The sequence below is a fragment of the Pristiophorus japonicus genome, chromosome 7 (genome assembly GCF_044704955.1).
Source record: "Pristiophorus japonicus isolate sPriJap1 chromosome 7, sPriJap1.hap1, whole genome shotgun sequence".
Classification (NCBI taxonomy): Eukaryota; Metazoa; Chordata; class Chondrichthyes; family Pristiophoridae; genus Pristiophorus; species Pristiophorus japonicus.
Window position 1 is genome coordinate 247,858,659 of NC_091983.1, and position 19,790 is coordinate 247,878,448.

Genomic DNA, 19,790 nt, shown 5'->3' on the forward strand with positions numbered 1-19,790 from the left:
CCTTGACATCAGGCAGCATTTGACCGACTGATGCACCAAGGAGCTCGAGAGAAACTGGAGTCATCCCTAAATTATAATGGGGAAATAAAGAAATGGCAGAGAAATTAAACACATACTTTGGATCTGTCTGCATCGAAGGAGACTCAAAAAAAACTTGCTGGTAATAGTGGAGAACCAAGGGTCTAGTGAGAATGAGAAACTGAAAGAAATCTTAGTTTAAAAAAAAATGGGACAGGAGAAATTAATGGGACTGAAATCCGATAAATTCCCTGGATCTGATGGCATAGGGTTTTCATGGAATCATAGACATTTACAGCACGGAAGGAGACCATTTAGGCCGAATCCCACTTTCCAGCTCTTGGTCCGCAGCCTTAAAGGTAATATGTTAAAGTGCACATCTAAGCACTTTTTAAATGTGGTGAGGGTTTCTGCTTCTACCACCAGGCAGTGAGTTCCAGACTCTCTGCGTTTTGAAAGAGGGCTACAGAAATAATGGATGCATCAGTTGTCATCTTCCAAAATTCCATAGATTCGAGAACGGTTCCTGCGGATTCGAAGGTAGCAAATGTAACCCTATTATTTAAGAAAGGAGGGAGTGCGAAAACGGGGAACTGCAGACATAAGAACATAAGAACAATAAGAATTAGGAACAGGAGTAGGCCATCTAGCCCCTCGAGCCTGCTCCCCGCCATTCAACAAGATCATGGCTGATCTGGCCGTGGACTCAGCTCCACTTACCCGCCTGCTCCCCATAACCCTTAATTCCCTTATTGGTTAAAAATCTATCTATCTGTGATTTGAAAACATTCAATGAGCTAGCCTCAACTGCTTCCTTGGGCAGAGAATTCCACAGATTCACAACCCTCTGGGAGAAGAAATTCCTTCTCAACTCGGTTTTAAATTGGCTCCCCCGTATTTTGAGGCTGTGCCCCCTAGTTCTAGTCTCCCCGACCAGTGGAAACAACCTCTCTGCCTCTATCTTGTCTATCCCTTTCATTATTTTAAATGTTTCTATAAGATCCCCCCTCATCCTTCTGAACTCCGAGTAAAGACCCAGTCTACTCAATCTATCATCAGAAGGTAACTCCCTCATCTCCAGAATCAGCCTAGTGAATCGTCTCTGTACCCCCTCCAAAGCCAGTATATCCTTCCTTCAGAAAGGTGACCAAAACTGCACGCAGTACTCCAGGTGCGGCCTCACCAATACCCTGTACTGTTGCAGCAGGACCTCCTGTCGAAATCTCCACCTCCGAAAAGAATGACTCCGACACTTACAGCTCCGGCAGAAGTTTCTTTAATTTACTTGCTCGCAAGGGGCAGGTCACACTCAGTCAAGGGCTAAGTGAACACCTCCGAAATGGTACAGTTTCACAAGATATTTATACAGTAAAACCCAAGTTATGGCCTCTCCCTGTGTATTGGCTCTGTCTCGTAGTCAGTGAATACAGATACTACATCCTTGTCCTGACATGGTTTCCAGATATTTCTTTTTGTCAGGGTTATTAGTTGGCCAGCCGGCCATTACTCCATGAGAGTGAGGTAATGAGCTATTACCTGTCTTGCATTGTTCAGTTTCCTTGTCAGTTTATCTGTTTGCATCAAATGGATGAGGTCTCTACAAGAGATAATGGCTGGTGATTTGAGTCTAGAAGATAAGGGTGGGGTGACATGGAACTCTTGTCGTGTAGACAATAGGAGAGCACCATGGGGGGGGGGTAGTTATCTCAGCATGACTTGTCTCCTAGCTGTCTGATGGCCATCAGCCATCTCAAACCAGGTTTAGCTGTTTATGCAAGCTGACTGCTAAAATGCAGAAAGTTCTGGAAGGGCCAGGACTCCATTTTGTTATATATATATTGCAAAGGGCACACAAATATCATATGGTATCAGCTTAGATAAAAATACATTTCCACACTCCCTGCTTTTGTACTCCATCCCTCTCGCAATGAAGGCCAACATTCCATTCGCCTTCCTGATTACCTGCTGCACCTGCAAACTAACTTTTTGGGATTCATGCACAAGGACCCCCAGGTCCCTCTGCACCGCAGCATGTTGTCATTTCTCCCCATTCAAATAATATTCCCTTTTACTGTTTTTTTTTTTCCCCAAGGTGGATGACCTCACATTTTCCAACATTGTATTCCATCTGCCAAATCTTAGCCCATTCGCTTAACCTATCTAAATCTCTCTGCAGCCTCTCTGTGTCCTCTACACAACCCGCTTTCCCACTAATCTTTGTGTCATCTGCAAATTTTGTTACACTACAATCTGTCCCCTCTTCCAGGTCATCTATGTATATTGCAAACAGTTGTGGTCCCAGCACTGATCCCTGTGGCACACCACTAACCACCGATTTCCAACCCGAAAAGGACCCATTTATCTCGACTCTCTGCTTTCTGTTCGCCAGCCAATTCTCTATCCATGCTAATACATTTCCTCTGACTCCGCGTATCTTTATCTTCTGCAGTAACCTTTTGTGTGGCACCTTATCGAATGCCTTTTGGAAATCTAAATACACCACATCCATCGGTACACGTCTATCCACCATGCTCGTCATATCCTCAAAGAATTCCAGTAAATTAGTTAAACATGATTTCCCCTTCATGAATCCATGTTGCGTCTGCTTGATTGCACTATTCTTATCTAGATGTCCCGCTATTTCTTCCTTAATGATAGCTTCAAGCATTTTCCCCACTACAGATGTTAAACTAACCGGCCTATAGTTACCTGCCTTTTGTCTGCCCCCTTTTTTTAAACCGAGGCGTTACATTAGCTGCTTTCCAATCCGCTGGTACCTCCCCAGAGTCCAGAGAATTTTGGTAGATTATAACGAATGCATCTGCTATAACTTCCGCCATCTCTTTTAATACCCTAGGATGCATTTCATCAGGACCAGGGGACTTGTCTACCTTGAGTCCCATTAGCCTGTCCAACACTACCCCGCTAGTTAGCTTGACATCAGTCGTAGGGAAAATGCTAAAATCTATTAAGGACATGGTAACGGCACTTTGAAAATAATAGGATTGGGCAGTCAACACGGATTTATGAAAGGGAAATTATGTTTGATGAATCTTAGTTTTTTGAGGTTGTAACTAGCAGAATAGGTAAGGGGGAACCAGTGGATGTGGTGTATTTGGATTTTCAGAAGACATACGGTAAAGTGCTACACAAGAGGTTATTAGACACAATTCATTATCAAAGGCAGTTCCTCAGAGTCGAGGATGACTTGCTTCCACACTAGAAATGAGTTCTCAGGTGACTGAAGAGTCCAATGCGGGACCTGCAGTCTCTCTCAGGTGGGGCAAATGGTGGTTGAAGGAACAGGTGGGTGGGGTGCCTGGGTTGCCACTCACTCCTTCTGCTGTCGACAGTTGGCTTCAGCTTGATCTCGGCAGAGAGACTCAGCGTTCAGCGCTTCCCGGATGCTTTTCCTCCACGTTGGGCAGTCTTGGGCCGGGGATTCCCAGGTGTTGGTGTGAATGTTACATTTTTTCAAGGAGACTTTGAGGGTGTCCTTGAAGCGTTTCTTCTGCCCACCTGGGACTCGCTTGCCGTGTCGGAGCTCCGAGTAGAGCGCTTGTTTTGGGAGTCTCTTGTCAGGCATGCGAACAATGTGGCCGGTCCAGCGGAGCTGATCGAGCGTGGTCAATGCTTCGATGCTGGGGTAAGTGGAGGGCAGAGAAATCTAAAAAGTGGAGGGCAGAGAATCCCAAGGCAAAAAACAAAAAAGGGCCACATTGCAGCAAAATTCTCAGGGGGCAAGGTGTGTTAAAAGCCTGAAGGCTCTGTGCCTCAATGCAAGGAGTATTTGTAATAAGGTGGACGAATTAACTGCACAGGCAGCAATTAATGAATATGATATAATTGGCATCATGGAGACATGGCTCCAGGGTGACCAAGGCTGGGAACTCAACATCCAGGGATATTCAACATTCAGGAAGGATAGACAGAAAGGAAAAGGAGGTGGGGTAGCGTTACTGGTTAAAGAGGAAATTAACACAATAGTAAGGAAGGACATTAGCTTGGATGATGTGAAATCTGTATGGGTGGAGCTGCGGAATACCAAAGGGCAGAAAACGCTAGTGGGAGTTGTGTACAGACCACCAAACAGTAGTGAGGTTGGGGACAGCATCAAACAAGAAATTAGGGATGCGTGCCATAAAGGTGCAGCAGTTATCATGGACGACTTTAATCTAAAGATTGGGCTAACCAAACTGATAGCAATACGGTGGAGGAGGATTTCCTGCAGTGTATTAGGGATGGTTTTCTAGACCAATATGTCGAGGAATCAACCAGAGAGCTGGCCATCCGAGACTGGGTGATGTGAAATGAGAAAGGACTAATTAGAAATCTTGTGACCATAATATGGTAGAATTCTTTATTAAGATGGAGAGTGACACAGTTAATTCAGAGACTAGGGTCCTGAACTAAAGAAAAGGTAACTTCGATGGTATGAGACGTGAATTGGCTCGAATAGACTGGCAAATGATACTTAAAGTGTTGACGGTGGATAGGCAATGGCAAACATTTAAAGATCACATGGATGAACTTCAACAATTGTCCATCCCCTTCTGGAGTAAAAATAAAACGGGGAAGATGGCTCAACTGTGGCTAACAAGGGAAATTAAGGATAGTGTTCGATTCAAGGAAGAGGCTTATATTTTAGCCAGAAAAAGCAGCAAACCTGAGGACTGGGAGAAATTTAGAATTCAGCAGAGGAGGACAAAGGGTTTAATTAGGAGGGGGGAAATAGAGTATGAGAGGAAGCTTGCTGGGAACATAGAAACTGACTGAAAAGCTTCTATAGATATGTGAAGAGAAAAAGATTAGTGAAGACAAATGTAGGTCCCTTGCAGTCAGATTCAGGTGAATTTATAATAGGGAACAAAGAAATGGCAGACCAGTTGAACAAATACTTTAGTTCTGGCTTCACGAAGGAAGACACAAATAACCTTCCGGAAATACTAGGGGACCAAGGGTCGAGTGAGAAGGAGGAACTGAAGGAAATCCTTATTGGGCATGAAATTGATGGGATTAAAGGCCGAAAAATCCCCAGGGCCTGATAGTCTGCATCCCAGAGTACTTAAGGAAGTGGCCCTAGAAATAGTGGATGCATTGGTGATCATTTTCCAACAGTCGATCAACTCTGGATCAGTTCCTAAAGCGATGAAAGGGTTGTAATGTAACACCACTTTTTAAAACAGGAGTGAGAGATAAAACGGGTAATTATAGACCCGTTAGCCTGACATCAGTGGTGGGAAAAATGTTGGAATCAATCATTAAGGATGAATTAGCAGCGCATTTGGAAAGCAGTGACAAGATAAGTCCAAGTCAGCATGGATTTATGAAAGGGAAATCATGCTCGACAAATCTTCTGGAATTTTTTGAGGATGTAACTAGTAGAGTGAACAAGAGAGAACCAGTGGATGTGGTGTATTTGGACTTTCAAAAGGTGATCCGTACGGAAGGTAAATTTCCTGCCAAAAGAGTAGATGTGCCAGCATTCACATGCGTAGATGCAAGCGAGTGCTTCGCATTCCCCCGTACAGTATTTACAGTCCGCAGACGACAGCATGGAAGAAGTGAAGGCGACTGGGCATTCCAGGCCGTCAAACCATTGCGAGAGCACAGCACCCAAGGCAGTGCCTGATGCATCCGTGCTGACATATGTCGGAGCATTTGGATCAAAGCGCATGATAGGAGGAGATGTGATTTTCTCCTTAAGCATGGTGAATGGCGCAGAATGGGGATCTCAAGGGACGTCCTTGTGCAGCAACCTGTGAAATAGATGTGGCCCTTACAGCTAAAGGGATCAAGGGATATGGAGAGAAAGCAGGAATGGAGTACTAAAGTTGCATGATCAACCATGATTATATTGAATGGTGGTGCAGGCTCGAAGGGCCAAATGACCTTCCCCTGCATCTATTTTCTATGTTTCTATGTAGTTCGGCAATGTGTGCGTAGTGCGGGACAAACTTCAGAAAGAAGTTGCAAGTGCCGAAGAATGATAGTTTTGCGACATTGGTAGCCTCCTGCATTCACTGGAGCGCATCAAACACCTTGTTTTGTGACTCTAGCCCAGAAAGTTTATTTTTCCAGCAGCAAATGTACTCTTATCGGCATTAAGTGTAATGTTATGTGTGTAGCAAGTCTAGCCATAACTGCGATATCGTCAAGCAGATTGAGGGCTCCCTCTATGCCTGCGAGCATAGTAGTGAATATTCTGAAATGCACTTGGAGCAGTAGGTAGTCTGTAGGGCATGTGTCAATACTGATACAGACCATCATGCGTCGTGAATACCGTGAGTGGTTTGCTGTCCTCTGCTAGGGATATTTGCAGGTAACTGCGGCGCATGTAGAGTTTCATAAACTATTCAGCCGTGGAATTCTGAAGCCAATTCGTCAATGTTCGGAAGAGGGTACTTGTCGCAGATGATGGCCTTAAGAACATAAAAACATAAGAAATAGGAGGAGTAGGACATTTGGCCCCTCGAGCCTGCTCCGCCATTCAATATCATGGCTGATCTGATCATGGACTCAGCTCCACTTACCTGCCCGCTCCCCTTCACTCTGGAGCATGTGCGATGCTGAGGATGTCGTGAACAGCACATTTAGCAAGTTGGTCTTAACGCAGGCAAAGGGTACACAGCCAGATGGGGAATGTGTGACCAAGAAGAGCAGTGGTAGGAAGGTAGTGCAGGGGACTCCTGCAAAACAGATACACTGCTTTGGGTGCTGATGAGGTGGGTGACTTATCAGGGGAGGGCAGCAGCAGCCAAGTTCAACACACCGTGGGTGGCTCTACTGCACAGGAGGGCGGAAAAAGAGTGGGAGAACGATAGTGATAGGGGATTCGATTGTAAGGAGACCGCAACCGAGACTCCAGGATGGTATGTTGCCTCCCTGGTGCAAGGGTCAAGGATGTCTCGGAGCGGGTGCAGGACATTCTGAAAAGGGAGGGTGAACAGCCAGTTGTCATGGTGCATATAGGTACCAACAATATAGGTAGTAAATGGGATCAGGTCCTACGAGCCGAATTTAGGGAGCTAGGAGCTAAATTTAAAAAGTAGGACCTCAAAAGTAGTAATCTTGGGATTGCTACCAGTGCCACGTGCTCGTCAGAGTAGGAATTGCAGGATAGCTCAAATGAATACATGACTTGAGAGTGGTGCAGAAGGGAGGGACTCAAATTCCAAGGACATTGGAACTGGTTCTGGGGGAGGTGGGACCAGTACAAACCAGACAGTCTGCATCTGGGCAGAACCAATGTTTGAGGGAGTGTGTGCTAGTGCGGGGGGGGCGGCGGGCGGGGCGGTGGGCGGTTAAACTAATATGGCAGGGGGATGGGAACATATGCAGGGAGACAGAGGGAAATAAAATGGAGTCAGAAGCAAAAGATAGAAAAGGAGGGCAGAGAAACCCAAGGCAAAGAACAAAAAGGGCCATTGTACAGCAAAATTCTAAAAAGACAAAGGGTGTTTTTAAAAAAAAAACAAGCCTGAAGGCTTTGTGTCTTCATGCAATGAGTATCCGCAATAAGGTGGATGAATTAACTGTGCAAATAGATGTTAACAAATATGATGTGATTGGGATTACGGAGACGTGGCTCCAGGATGATCAGGGCTGGGAACTCAACATCCAGGGGATTCAACATTCAGGAAGGATAGAATAAAAGGAAAAGGAGGTGGGGTAGCATTGCTGGTTAAGGAGGAGATTAAGGCAATAGTTAGGAAGGACATTAGCTTGGATGATGTGGAATCTATATGGGTAGAGCTGCAGAACACCAAAAGGGCAAAAAACGTTAGTGGGAGTTGTGTACAGACCTCCAAACAGTAGTAGTGATGTTGGGGAGGGCATCAAACAGGAAATTAGGGGTGCATGCAATAAAGGTGCAGCAGTTATCATGGGTGACTTTAATATGCACATAGATTGGGCTAACCAAACTGGAAGCAATGCGGTGGAGGAGGATTTCCTGGAGTGCATAAGGGATGGTTTTTTAGACCAATATGTCGAGGAACCAACTAGGGGGGAGGCCATCTTAGACTGGGTGTTGTGTAATGAGAGAGGATTAATTAGCAATCTCGTTGTGCGAGGCCCCTTGGGGAAGAGTGACCATAATATGGTGGAATTCTGCATTGGGATGGAGAATGAAACAGTTAATTCAGAGACCATGGTCCAGAACTTAAAGAAGGCTAACTTTGAAGGTATGAGGCGTGAATTGGCTGAGATGGATTGGCGAATGATACTTAAGGGGTTGACTGTGGATGGGCAATGGCAGACATTTAGAGACCGCATGGATGAACTACAACAATTGTACATTCCTGTCTGTCGTAAAAATAAAAAAGGGAAGGTGGCTTAACCGTGGCTATCAAGGGAAATCAGGGATAGTATTAAAGCCAAGGAAGTGGCATACAAATTGGCCAGAAATAGCAGCGAACCTGGGGACTGGGAGAAATTTCGAACTCAGCAGAGGACGACAAAGGGTTTGATTAGGGCAGGGAAAATGGAGTACGAGAAGAAGCTTACAGAGAACATTAAGACGGATTGCAAAAGTTTCTTTAGATATGTAAAGAGAAAAAGGTTAGTAAAGACAAACGTAGATCCCCTGCAGTCAGAATCAGGGGAAGTCATAACGGGGAACAAGAAAATAGCGGACTAATTGAACAAGAACTTTGGTTCGGTATTCACTAAGGAGGACACAAACAACCTTTCGGATATAAAAGGGGTCAGAGGGTCTAGTAAGGAGGAGGAACTGAGGGAAATCCTTATTAGTCGGGAAATTGTGTTGGGGAAATTGATGGGATTGAAGGCCGATAAATCCCCAGGGCCTGATGGACTGCATCCCAGAGTACTTAATGAGGTGACCTTGAAAATAGCGGATGCATTGACAGTCATTTTCCAACATTCCATTGACTCTGGATCAGTTCCTATGGAGTGGAGGGTAGCCAATGTAACCCCACTTTTTAAAAAAGGAGGGAGAGAGAAAACAGGGAATTATAGACCGGTCAGCCTGACATCGGTAGTGGGTAAAATGATGGAATCAATTATTAAGGATGTCATAGCAGTGCATTTGGAAAGAGGTGACATGATAGGTCCAAGTCAGCATGGATTCGTGAAATCTTGACAAATGCTTGACAAATCTTCTGGAATTTATTGAGGATGTTTCCAGTAGAGTGGACAAGGGAGAACCAGTTGATGTGGTATATTTGGACTTTCAGAAGGCGTTCGACAAGGTCCCACACAAGAGATTAATGTGCAAAGTTAAAGCACATGGGATTGGGGGTAGTGTGCTGACATGGATTGAGAACTGGTTGTCAGACAGGAAGCAAAGAGTAGGAGTAAATGGGGACTTTTCAGAATGGCAGGCAGTGACTAGTGGGGTACCGCAAGGTTCTGTGCTGGGGCCCCAGCTGTTTACACTGTACATTAATTATTTAGACGAGGGGATTAAATGTAGTATCTCCAAATTTGCGGATGACACTAAGTTGGGTGGCAGTGTGAGCTGCGAGGAGGATGCTATGAGGCTGCAGAGCGACTTGGATAGGTTAGGTGAGTGGGCAAATGCATGGCAGATGAAGTATAATGTGGATAAATGTGAGGTTATCCACTTTGGTGGTAAAAACAGAGAGACAGACTATTATTTGAATGGTGACAGATTAGGAAAAGGGGAGGTGCAACGAGACCTGGGTGTCATGGTACATCAGTCATTGAAGGTTGGCATGCAGGTGCAGCAGGCGGTTAAGAAAGCAAATGGCATGTTGGCCTTCATAGTGAGTGGATTTGAGTACAGGGGCAGGGAGGTGTTGCTACAGTTGTACAGGGCATTGGTGAGGCCACACCTGGAGTATTGTGTACAGTTTTGGTCTCCTAACCTGAGGAAGGACATTCTTGCTATTGAGGGAGTGCAGCGAAGGTTCACCAGACTGATTCCTGGGATGGCGGGACTAACCTATCAAGAAAGACTGGATCAACTGGGCTTGTATTCACTGGAGTTCAAAAGAATGAGAGGGGACCTCATAGAAACGTTTAAAATTCTGACGGGGTTAGACAGGTTAGATGCAGGAAGAATGCTCCCAATGTTGGGGAAGTCCAGAACCAGGGGACACAGTCTAATGATAAGGGGTAAGCCATTTAGGACCGAGATGAGGAGGAACTTCTTCACCCAGAGAGTGGTGAACGTGTGGAATTCTCTACCACAGAAAGTTGTTGAGGCCAATTCACTAAATATATTCAAAAAGGAGTTAGATGAAGTCCTTACTACTAGGGGGATCAAGGGGTATGGCGAGAAAGCAGGAATGGGGTACTGAAGTTGTATGTTCAGCCATGAACTCATTGAATGGCGGTGCAGGCTGGAAGGGCCGAATGGCCCACTCCTGCACCTATTTTCTATGTTTCAACACTCAGGAAGGATAGACAGAAAGGAAAAGGAGGCGGAGTGGCGTTGCTGGTTAAAGAGGAAATTAATGCAATAGTAAGGAGGGACATTAGCTTGGATGATGTGGAATCGGTGTGGGTGGAGCTGCGGAACACCAAAGGGCAGAAAACGATGTTGGGAGTTGTGTGCAGGCCACCAAATAGTAGTCGTGAGATTGGGGACAGCATCAAACAAGCAATAAAGGTACAGCAGTTATCATGGGTGACTTTAATTTACATATAGATTGGGCTAACCAAACTGGTAGCAATACGGTAGAGGATAATTTCGTGGAGTGTATTTGGGATGGTTTTCTTGACCAATATGTCGAGTAACCAACGAGAGAGATGGCCATCCTAGACTGGGTGATGTGTAATGAGAAGGGACTAATTGGCAGTCTTGTTGTGCGAGGCCCCTTGGGGAAGAGTGACCATAGTATGGTAGAATTCTTTATTAAGCTGGAGAGTGCCACAGTTAATTCAGAAACTAGGGTCCTAAACTTAAGGAAAGCTAACTTCGACGGCATGAGGTGTGAATTGGCTAGAATAGACTGGCAAATGATACTTAAAGGGTTGACGGTGGATAGGCAATAGCAAACATTTATAGATCACATGGATGAACTTCAACAGTTGAACATCCCTGTCTGGAGCAAAAATAAAATCAGGAAGGTGGCTCAACTGTGGCTAACAAGGGAAATTAAGGATAGTGTTAGATCCAAGGAAGAGGCATATAAATTGACCAGAAAAGGCAGCAAACCTGAGGACTAGGAGAAATTTAGAATTCAGCAGAGGAGGACAAAGGGTTTAATTAGGAGGGGGAAAATAGAGTACGAGAGGAAGCTTGCCAGGAACATAAAAACTGACTGCAGAAGCTTCTATAGATATGTGAAGAGAAAAAGATTAGTGAAGACAAACGTAGGTCCCTTGCAGTTGGACTGAGGTGAATTAATAATGGGGAAGAAAGAAATGGCAGACCAATTGAACAAATACTTTGGTTCTGTCTTCACGAAGGAAGACACAAATGACATTCCGGATGTACTAGGAGACCGAAGGTCTGGTGAGAAGGAGGAAGTGAAGGATATCCTAATTAGGCGGGAAAATGTGTTGGGGAAATTGATGGGATTGAAGGCCGACAAATCCCCGGGGCCTGATTGTCTATGGAGTGGAGTGCTACAGGGCTCAGTGCTGGGACCCCAGTTCTTCACAATATACATTAATGATTTGGATGCAGGAATTGAGTGTAATATCTCCAAGTTTGCAGATGACACTAAACTAGGTGGCAGAGTGAGCTGTGAAGAGGATGCTAAGAGGCTGCAGGCTGATTTGGACAGGTTAGGTGAGTGGGCAAATGCATGGCAGATGCAGTATAAGGTGGATAAATGTGAGGTTATCCACTTTTTCTGGCAAAATCACGAAGGCAGAATATTATCTGAATGGCGGCAGATTAGGAAAAGGGGAGGTGCAACGAGACCTGGGTGTCTTGGTTCACCAGTCATTGAAAGTTGGCATGCAGGTACAGCAAGCGGTGAAGAAGGCAAATGGCATGTTGGCCTTCATAGCTCGGGGATTTGAGTATAGAAGCAAGAAGGTCTTACTGCAATTGTACAGGGCCTTGGTGAGGCCTCACCTGGAATATTGTGTTCAGTTTTGGTCTCCTAATCTGAGGAAGAACGTTCTTGCTATTGAGGGAGTGCAGTGAAGGTTCACCAGACTGATTCCCGGGATGGCTGGACTGACATACGAGGAGAGACTGGATCAACTGGGCCTTTATACACTGGAGTTTAGAAGGATGAGAGGGGATCTCATAGAAACATAGAAGATTCTGACGGGACGGGACAGGTTAGATGCGGGAAGAATGTTCCCGATGTTGGGGAAGTCCAGAACCAGAGGACACAGTCTTAGAATAAGGGGTAGGTCATTTAGGACTGAGATGAGGAGAAACTTCTTCACTCAGAGTTGTTAACCTGTGGAATTCCCTTCCGCAGAGAGTCTTGATGCCAGTTCATTGGATATATTCAAGAGGGAGTTAGATATGGCCCTTACGGCTAAAGGGATCAAGGGGTATGGAGAGAAAGCGGGAAAGGGGTACTGAGGTGAATGATTAGCCATGATCATATTGAATGGTGGTGCAGGCTCGAAGGGCCGAATGGCCTACTCCTGCACCTATATTCTATGTTTCTATGAGAGACTGAGGGGGAGGAGAGTCATGGGGTGGGTGGAGGGGAAGGAGAGGGAACTCGGGGACGATGGATCAGGTTCTTCCAACCCCCTACAAGAGATATCATTGGAGTGGATAATATCCAGAAGCCACGACACTGTCACTATTCACTTCATACCTAATAAACCTGTGACAATCTGTACACAATGCCCCATCTATGGTGTGGTGGGGGAGGGATGCACTTGCGCTGAGTAAGACACTTTGGCTGGGGGAGGCACGCACTTGGAATGAGGTAAGGCACTTTGTCTGGCCCTTGCTGTCTTCTGGGGAGCTCTCTCTTGTCGCTTCAGGAAGTCAAAGTGGTTCGAGTTACAGTTTGCAAAGTCAGTGAGACCTTGGGATGGGCGGTTCCAGTTACACATTCCAATGAAACTTCACTGTGTGGCTTATCCTCCAAGGGGACCAATCATCGACAAAGGGTGGAGCATGGCAGCCATTTTTGCAGTACAAATAAGCGCGTCCATTTTTTAAATAGTGAAAGATTGGGAAATGTTGGTCTTCGGAAGGACCTGGGTGTCTTTGTACACGAATCACTGAAATTTAACATGCAGGTACAGCAAGCAATTAAGAGAGCAAATGGTATGTTGGCCTTTATTACAAGAGCATTTGAGTGTAAGAGTAAAGACATGCTACTGCAATTTTTAAGGCACTGGTGAGACCATATCTGGAGTATTGTGTACAGTTTTGGCCTCCTTGCCTCAGGAAAGATATTCTTGCCATTGAGGGAATGCAGCGAAGGTTCACCAGACTGATTCCTGGGATGGGGGATTGTCCCATGAGGAGAGATTGAGTAGACTAGGCCTGTATTCTCTCAAGTTTAGAAAAATCAGTGATCTCATTGAAACATACAAAATTCTTACAGGGCTTGATCGGGTAGATGCAGGGAGGATGTTTCCACTGGCTGGGGAATCTAAAACCAGGGGCCACAGTCTCAGAATAAGGGGTCGGCCATTTAGGACTGAGATGATGCACAAGATAAAAGTTCACGGGGTTGGGGGTAATATATTAGCATGGATAGAGGATTGGCTAACAGAGAGTCGGGATAAATTGTTCATTCTCTGGTTGGCAACCAGTAACTAGTGGGGTGCCGCAGGGATCAGTGCTGGGACCCCAACTGTTTACAATCTATATTAACGACTTGGAAGAAGGGACTGAGTGTAACGTAACCAAGTTTGCTGATGATACAAAGATGGGAGAAAAAGCAGTGTGTGAGGAGGACACAAAAAATTTGCAAAAGGACATAGACAGGCTAAGTGAGTGGGCAAAAATTTGGCAGATGGAGTATAATGTTGGAAAGTGTGAGGTCATGCACTTTGGCAAAAAAAATCGAAGAGCAAGTTATTATTTAAATGGAGAAAGATTGCAAAGTGCTGCGGTACAGCAGGACCTGGGGGTCCTTGTGCATGAAACACAAAAGGATAGTATGCAGGGACAGTAAGTGATCAGGAAGGCCAATGGTATCTTGGCCTTTATTGCAAAGGGAATGGAGTGTAAAAGCAGAGAAGTCTTGCTATGGCTATAAGGTATTAGTGAGGCCACACCTGGAATACTGCGTGCAATTTTGGTTTCTATATTTACGAAAGGATATACTTTGGTGGCAGTTCAGAGAAGGTTCACTCGGTTGATTCCGGGGGTATGAGGCGGTTGACTTACGAGGAAAGATTGAGTAGGTTGGACCTCTACTCATTGGAATTCAGAAGAATGAGAGGTGATCTTATCGAAAAGTATAAGATTATGAAGGGGCTTGACAAGGTGGATGCAGAGAGGATGTTTCCACTGATGGGGGAGACGAGAACTAGAGGGCATGATCTTAGAGTAAGGGGCCACCCATTTAGAACATAAGAACATAAGAATTAGGAACAGGAGTAGGCCATCTCGCCCCTCGAGCCTGCTCCGCCATTCAAAAAGATCATGGCTGATCTGGCCGTGGACTCAGCTCCACTTACCCGCCCGCTCCCCATAACCCTTAATTCCCTTATTGGTTAAAAATTTATCTATCTGTGATTTGAATACATTCAATGAGCTAAAACATTTAAAACAGAGATGAGAAATTTCTTTGAGGGATGTAAATCTGGAATTTGCTGCCTCAGAGCTGTAGAAGCTGGGACATTGAATAAACTTAAGACAGAAATAGACAGTTTCTTAAACGATCAGGGGTTATGTGGAGCGGGTGGGGAAGTGGAGCTGAGTCCATAATCAGATCAGCCATGATCTTATTGAATGTCAGAGTCGGCTCGAGTGACCGTATGGCCTTCTCATATTTCTATTATGTTCTTATGTTCCTAAATTTCTTCATTCAGGGGTGTGAATCTTTGGAATTCTCTACCCAAGAGGGCTGTGGAAGCTCAGTCGTGAGCATATTTAAGGCAGAATATTTGGATATTAAGGGATATGGGGATAGTGCGGGCAAGTGGAGTTGAGGTAGAAGATCAGCCATAATCTTATTGAATGGTGGAGCAGGTTCGAGGGACCAAATGGCCTACTCCTACTCCTATTTCTTATGTACCTGGCATAAATGAAGGTGGTTGTAGTTGTAGGAGGCCAATCATCTCAGCCGCAGAACAATGCTACAAGAATTCCTCAGGGCAGAAACCTGGGCCCAAATATATTAAGCTGCTGACAGTCCCTTCAGAATAAGGTCAGAAGTGTGGATGTTCACTGATTGCAAGATGTTCAGCTCCTTTCACAATTCCTCAGATAATGAAGCAGTCTATGCTTGCAGCATGACTTGGACAAAAGTTTTGCACATTAGAACAGTGACTACACTTCAAAAGTACTTCATTAGATGTAAAACGCTTTGAGATGTCTGGTGGTCATGAAAGGTGCTGTATAAATGCAAGTCTTTTTTTCTGATTGGCAAGTAACACTTGTGATGCACACATGCTATGCAATGACCATCTTGAACAAGTGAGAGCCCAATCACAACACTCAAACCGTAACACATCCAGGACAAAGCAGACTGCTTGATTGCCATCCCATGGCTGTAGTGGGCTATATCTACAGGATGCAGTGCAGCAAGTCACCAAGGTTTCCTTGGTGGCAACTCCTAAACCTGCAACTTCCACCACTGAGAGAAGGGCAGTTGGTGCATGGGACCGCCATCACCTCCAAATCACATCATCCTGACTTGGCCATATTTCGCCGTTCCTTCATTGTCACTGGATCAAAATCCTGCAACTCTTTACTTAACAGCATTGTGGGAGCACCTTTACTATGCAGACTGCAGCAGTTCAAGAAGGCAGCACACCACCACCTTCTCTGGGGCAACTAGGCACAGGCAATAAATTCCAGTCTTGCCAGCAACAGCCACGACACAAGAATGGAACAAAAACATATATGGGTACAACAGTCTAGTGGCTATGGTACTGGACTAGGATCCCAGAGCTTTTCAAGTTGTGAAATGAGATTCAATAAATCTGGTAACTTGTGGATTGACACCAGAAAAATGATCATGAAAGCTGCCAAATTGTTGTAAAAACCCACCGATTCTTTAGCCAGCCCTTGGGCTCTTACCATTGCTGTTTAAAATTATTCTTTCGTATGGTGCTAGCAAATCAAATGTCGATCTAAAGTCTGATATCCAGGCCAAAGCTTCCAGGCTAACAGTGGATATCTTGCAGATGTCTGCAAATTTCCTCTGAGGGTAGTGCTCAATAATGTGCTCCAGGGTCTGATTAGGAGCTCCACAGTCGCTTTAATCTTTTATTTATTTATAAGGAACCCATTCCGTATGTCACAGTTCTAACAAGCATTTCACCATCAGTCATCAAGGTTGAGGAGATCGCTGAAGGGCTTTGGCGACGGTGCAGAATGGCCTTCGAGATTTGGGAAGGGTTGGTGGTAGTTTGTTCAAGTTTAACATTGATGTACAATGTCTGCCTAATACTGTAACCTCTTGCTCCTGTTTGTGTGCAGGCTGACCACTATCTCAGAACTGATTTTCTGCTCTCTGTATGCCTTCTGTCCCTTCTTTGTTGCTGCCACAATGATCTCATGGTCTTTGACCCGCCTGCCAAATTTTTTTCTTCCTGTAACCATAAGTTCTCTCCCTCACACCACCCGCCCCCCCCTCCCCCCCAATGATGGGCTTGTAGCTTTTCTCTGCCTCAGTGTAGGTATCCTTCGTGCATTGGCTGATGGCCTCCAGCCTCTTACCACACCATCCCCCTCCTCTATGGCTGCATCCTAAAGGTGAGTTTTGAAATCATAGGCCTGATTGAAGCCCGTCCATTTGAACATTCTTAACCCCCAATCTGCCTCCTTTCTTCTCTTCTGGCTTCATGTTGCCCAAACAACCACGTTGACAATACCACATTCATCCCTAAATCCCACATTGGTTTTATGCCTATCCCTTTGGCACCTCTTCCACGTTGGAATATCTCGCACTCTTTTACCCATCCCCTCTCCTTTGAGGTCCTCTTCACCTAGTACACCCCAGGACCACAGGTGCCATGTAATTCAAATTGTCCTCATTGCTGTCTATCTTTGCACTGAGCAGCTTATTCTAGGTGATTTAACCTATAACTTAACTCACCCACTCCCACTTCAACGAACAGCTTTTTCTTCCTTGCCATGCACAACTTCACCCTCTCATCATTTTGCACATGCTGTCTCACTCAGCAACCCCCCCCCCCCCCCCCGCCAAACGTAATGTAGGTGTCTTAGAGCTATCTCTCACTGGAGCTTTCAGATCATTTAGTTTCCCTTCTCCTTCTCCTACAATGCTTGCCCAAAATTCTTTCATTATCATCACCTGCCCCATCAAAAAATGAAGAATCAATTCCCTCACGTGCCACTTCACGTTTGTCTGTCTTTCCACCTGTGCTGATTGACTGAAGCAGAGCCTAGTCTTGCTTCAAGCCATAAAATCTTTTTTTCCCTGTCAATCTTATGCCAGTATCTGAAGTCACTGCAATGAGTGTGAGAATTGCAATGCTGATTATCTGCTCTTTCCCTTTTGCCTCGAATACAATATTTACATAAACTGGATTATAAACCTCAGCCTTGCCTGTGCCAGAAGGTCATGGGTTCAAGTCCCACTTGAGAATTGAGCCCATAATCTAAGCTGACACTCCAGTGCAGTGCTGAGGGAGTGCTGCATTGTCAGGTGCCGCCTTCGGATGAGATGTTAAGCCAAGGACCCACCTGCCATCCCGGGTGTATGTAGAATCATAAAAATTTATGACCCAGAAGGCAGCCATTCGGCCCATCGTATCTGTGCCAGGAAGAAGAGCAGGGGAGTTCTCTTGTTCTTGGCTGATATTTATCCCTGAAACAGAATCATTAAAATAGATTATCTGGTCATTCCAGATGCAGCGTCGAGAATCCGGAACCCTCTGGACCAAGGCCGTTCCGCATTCTTGGCTTTTCTGGACTTTCGATCGTCTTTCTGACGTCACTAATCCGGAAACACCCGAGCTCAGGTTCAGGTAGGGTATTTCCGGATTTTGGAATGTCAGAAAGGAGTGGCCGGGGCGGGGGGGGGCTGGGGTCCGGGGGCCTGCCGAGGGGGGGGCACTCCAGGGCCCCACCGATGGTGGGGGGGGGGGTCCAGGGCCCCGCTGATTGAGTGGGGGGGGGGGGGGGGAGGTCAGGGGCCCCGCCGATGAGTCCCCGAGATAAGGGCAGCGAGGCGAGACCCCAGGTCGGCGGGTCCGGATCCCGGAACATTTTACAGATTTTGGACGACCCTGCCGCCGATCATCCGGATCTGGAACTGATGATTTTCGACACTGCACCTGTATCACATCGCTGTTTGTGGGAGCTTACTGTGTGACAATTGCTGCTGTGTTTCCTACATGACAACAGTGACTACATTTCAAAAGTACCTGTAAAGCACTTTGGAATCTTCCTGAGATGGTGAAATTCAAGTCTGTTTTACTCATTTTAACCTGGGCAATATAGTTTGCCACAATGAAAATAAATAATTCAGTTGTCTGATTGCTGCATCTGGTAAGGAAGTGTCATGTCGGATGAAAATTCCAACATATTATTTCAGGCCTTGCTTAATAAACAACTCTTCAGACAGTGAAGGTGTTGTGTTCATATCCTAGCCACTTGAGCAATGGAAGTAATTTAATCTTCTTATTACCTCCCTGTTAAAGCCAAAGATGAAAAACATGCCTTGTGTGCAATCGCTGCTTTGATCTGAGGTGTCAAAACCTCCTTATTGTATTTCATTCTGTATTTGGGTGTTGCTGGCAAGGCCAGCATTTATTTGCACATTTCTCGTTGACCTGAGAAATTGGTGGGCTACCTTGAACCACTAATGGGTTTCCTAAGCAGAGGGCAGTTAAGATTCAACGGACTGGAGTTGGGTATCGGCCAGACTAGGTAAACAGCTGGTTTTATTAAAGGGCATTCGTGAACCAATTTGGTTTTTTAAGGCGATCTTGCATCTTCATGGTACTTTGAGTAATAGCTGTTTATTTCCAAATTTTTTAAAATGGAATTCAAATTCTCAAACTGCTATGCTGGGTGTTGAACTCGTTCTCTGCATTATTTTGAGGATTACTGTAGATCATGGCAAACAATGAAATAAGAGTAACAGCTCTTTGATCAGTCATTTCAAAAATAAGCAAAAGTGCAGATCCTTTGGACAAGTCATTTGCCTCGACAATTCTGATTAAATGGAGGTCTGTGCTACTGAAATAATCTTAACCCCATAAATGTGAAGTATTGATGTTTACCCACCTTTTCCTCCCAGTAGCAGTTGGTTTTTTTTCCAGTCCTCTTTTTCCTGAAGGTTTTTACTCTAGTTTGGGTACAGCTCCATAGGCACCTGCAGGCTTGTGATACTTCATTAAAGTGGCTGTTTTTCATGTGGGAGCCACAACAGTAATCATCGAGCCATTTTACCATGAAATGCATTACAATTGAGGCAGATCCTGTTCTCACCAGCTGTCCTTACTGCACACTTTCAGCAGGGGGTCACTGGATAGTGATTAGGACAGGCAGCTGTAGCTGGTTTCCTCACTCCCTCTTCCCTCCCCAAACAAAGCCCAGAAGAGCTGATGCGAACCTGCTGATTAAGATCAGCACTAATTTGGAATTAAACATGAATCAAACATAGAACTTACTGCACGATTTAGTACCATGCAACACACTGCAATGCTGTGACTCAGTGGTAGTACTCTTGCCTCTGAATCAGAAGGTTGTGAGT

General features: G+C 45.3%; 1 protein-coding gene across 7 annotated transcripts in view; it reads left to right on the top strand.

Annotated features, from left to right (window-relative positions):
- The window catches only part of enah (ENAH actin regulator), a 582,073-nt gene that overhangs the window by 56,735 nt on the left and 505,548 nt on the right, over nt 1-19,790 (top strand). For 6 of the 7 annotated variants that reach the window (XM_070885881.1, XM_070885879.1, XM_070885882.1 and 3 more), the window contains one exon: nt 17,939-18,057. The exons of the other annotated variant lie outside the window; for it this stretch is intronic. In XM_070885881.1, coding sequence (XP_070741982.1) covers nt 17,939-18,057 — 119 coding nt within the window. The remainder of the gene's footprint in view (nt 1-17,938; nt 18,058-19,790) is intronic. 7 annotated transcript variants of the gene reach the window in all.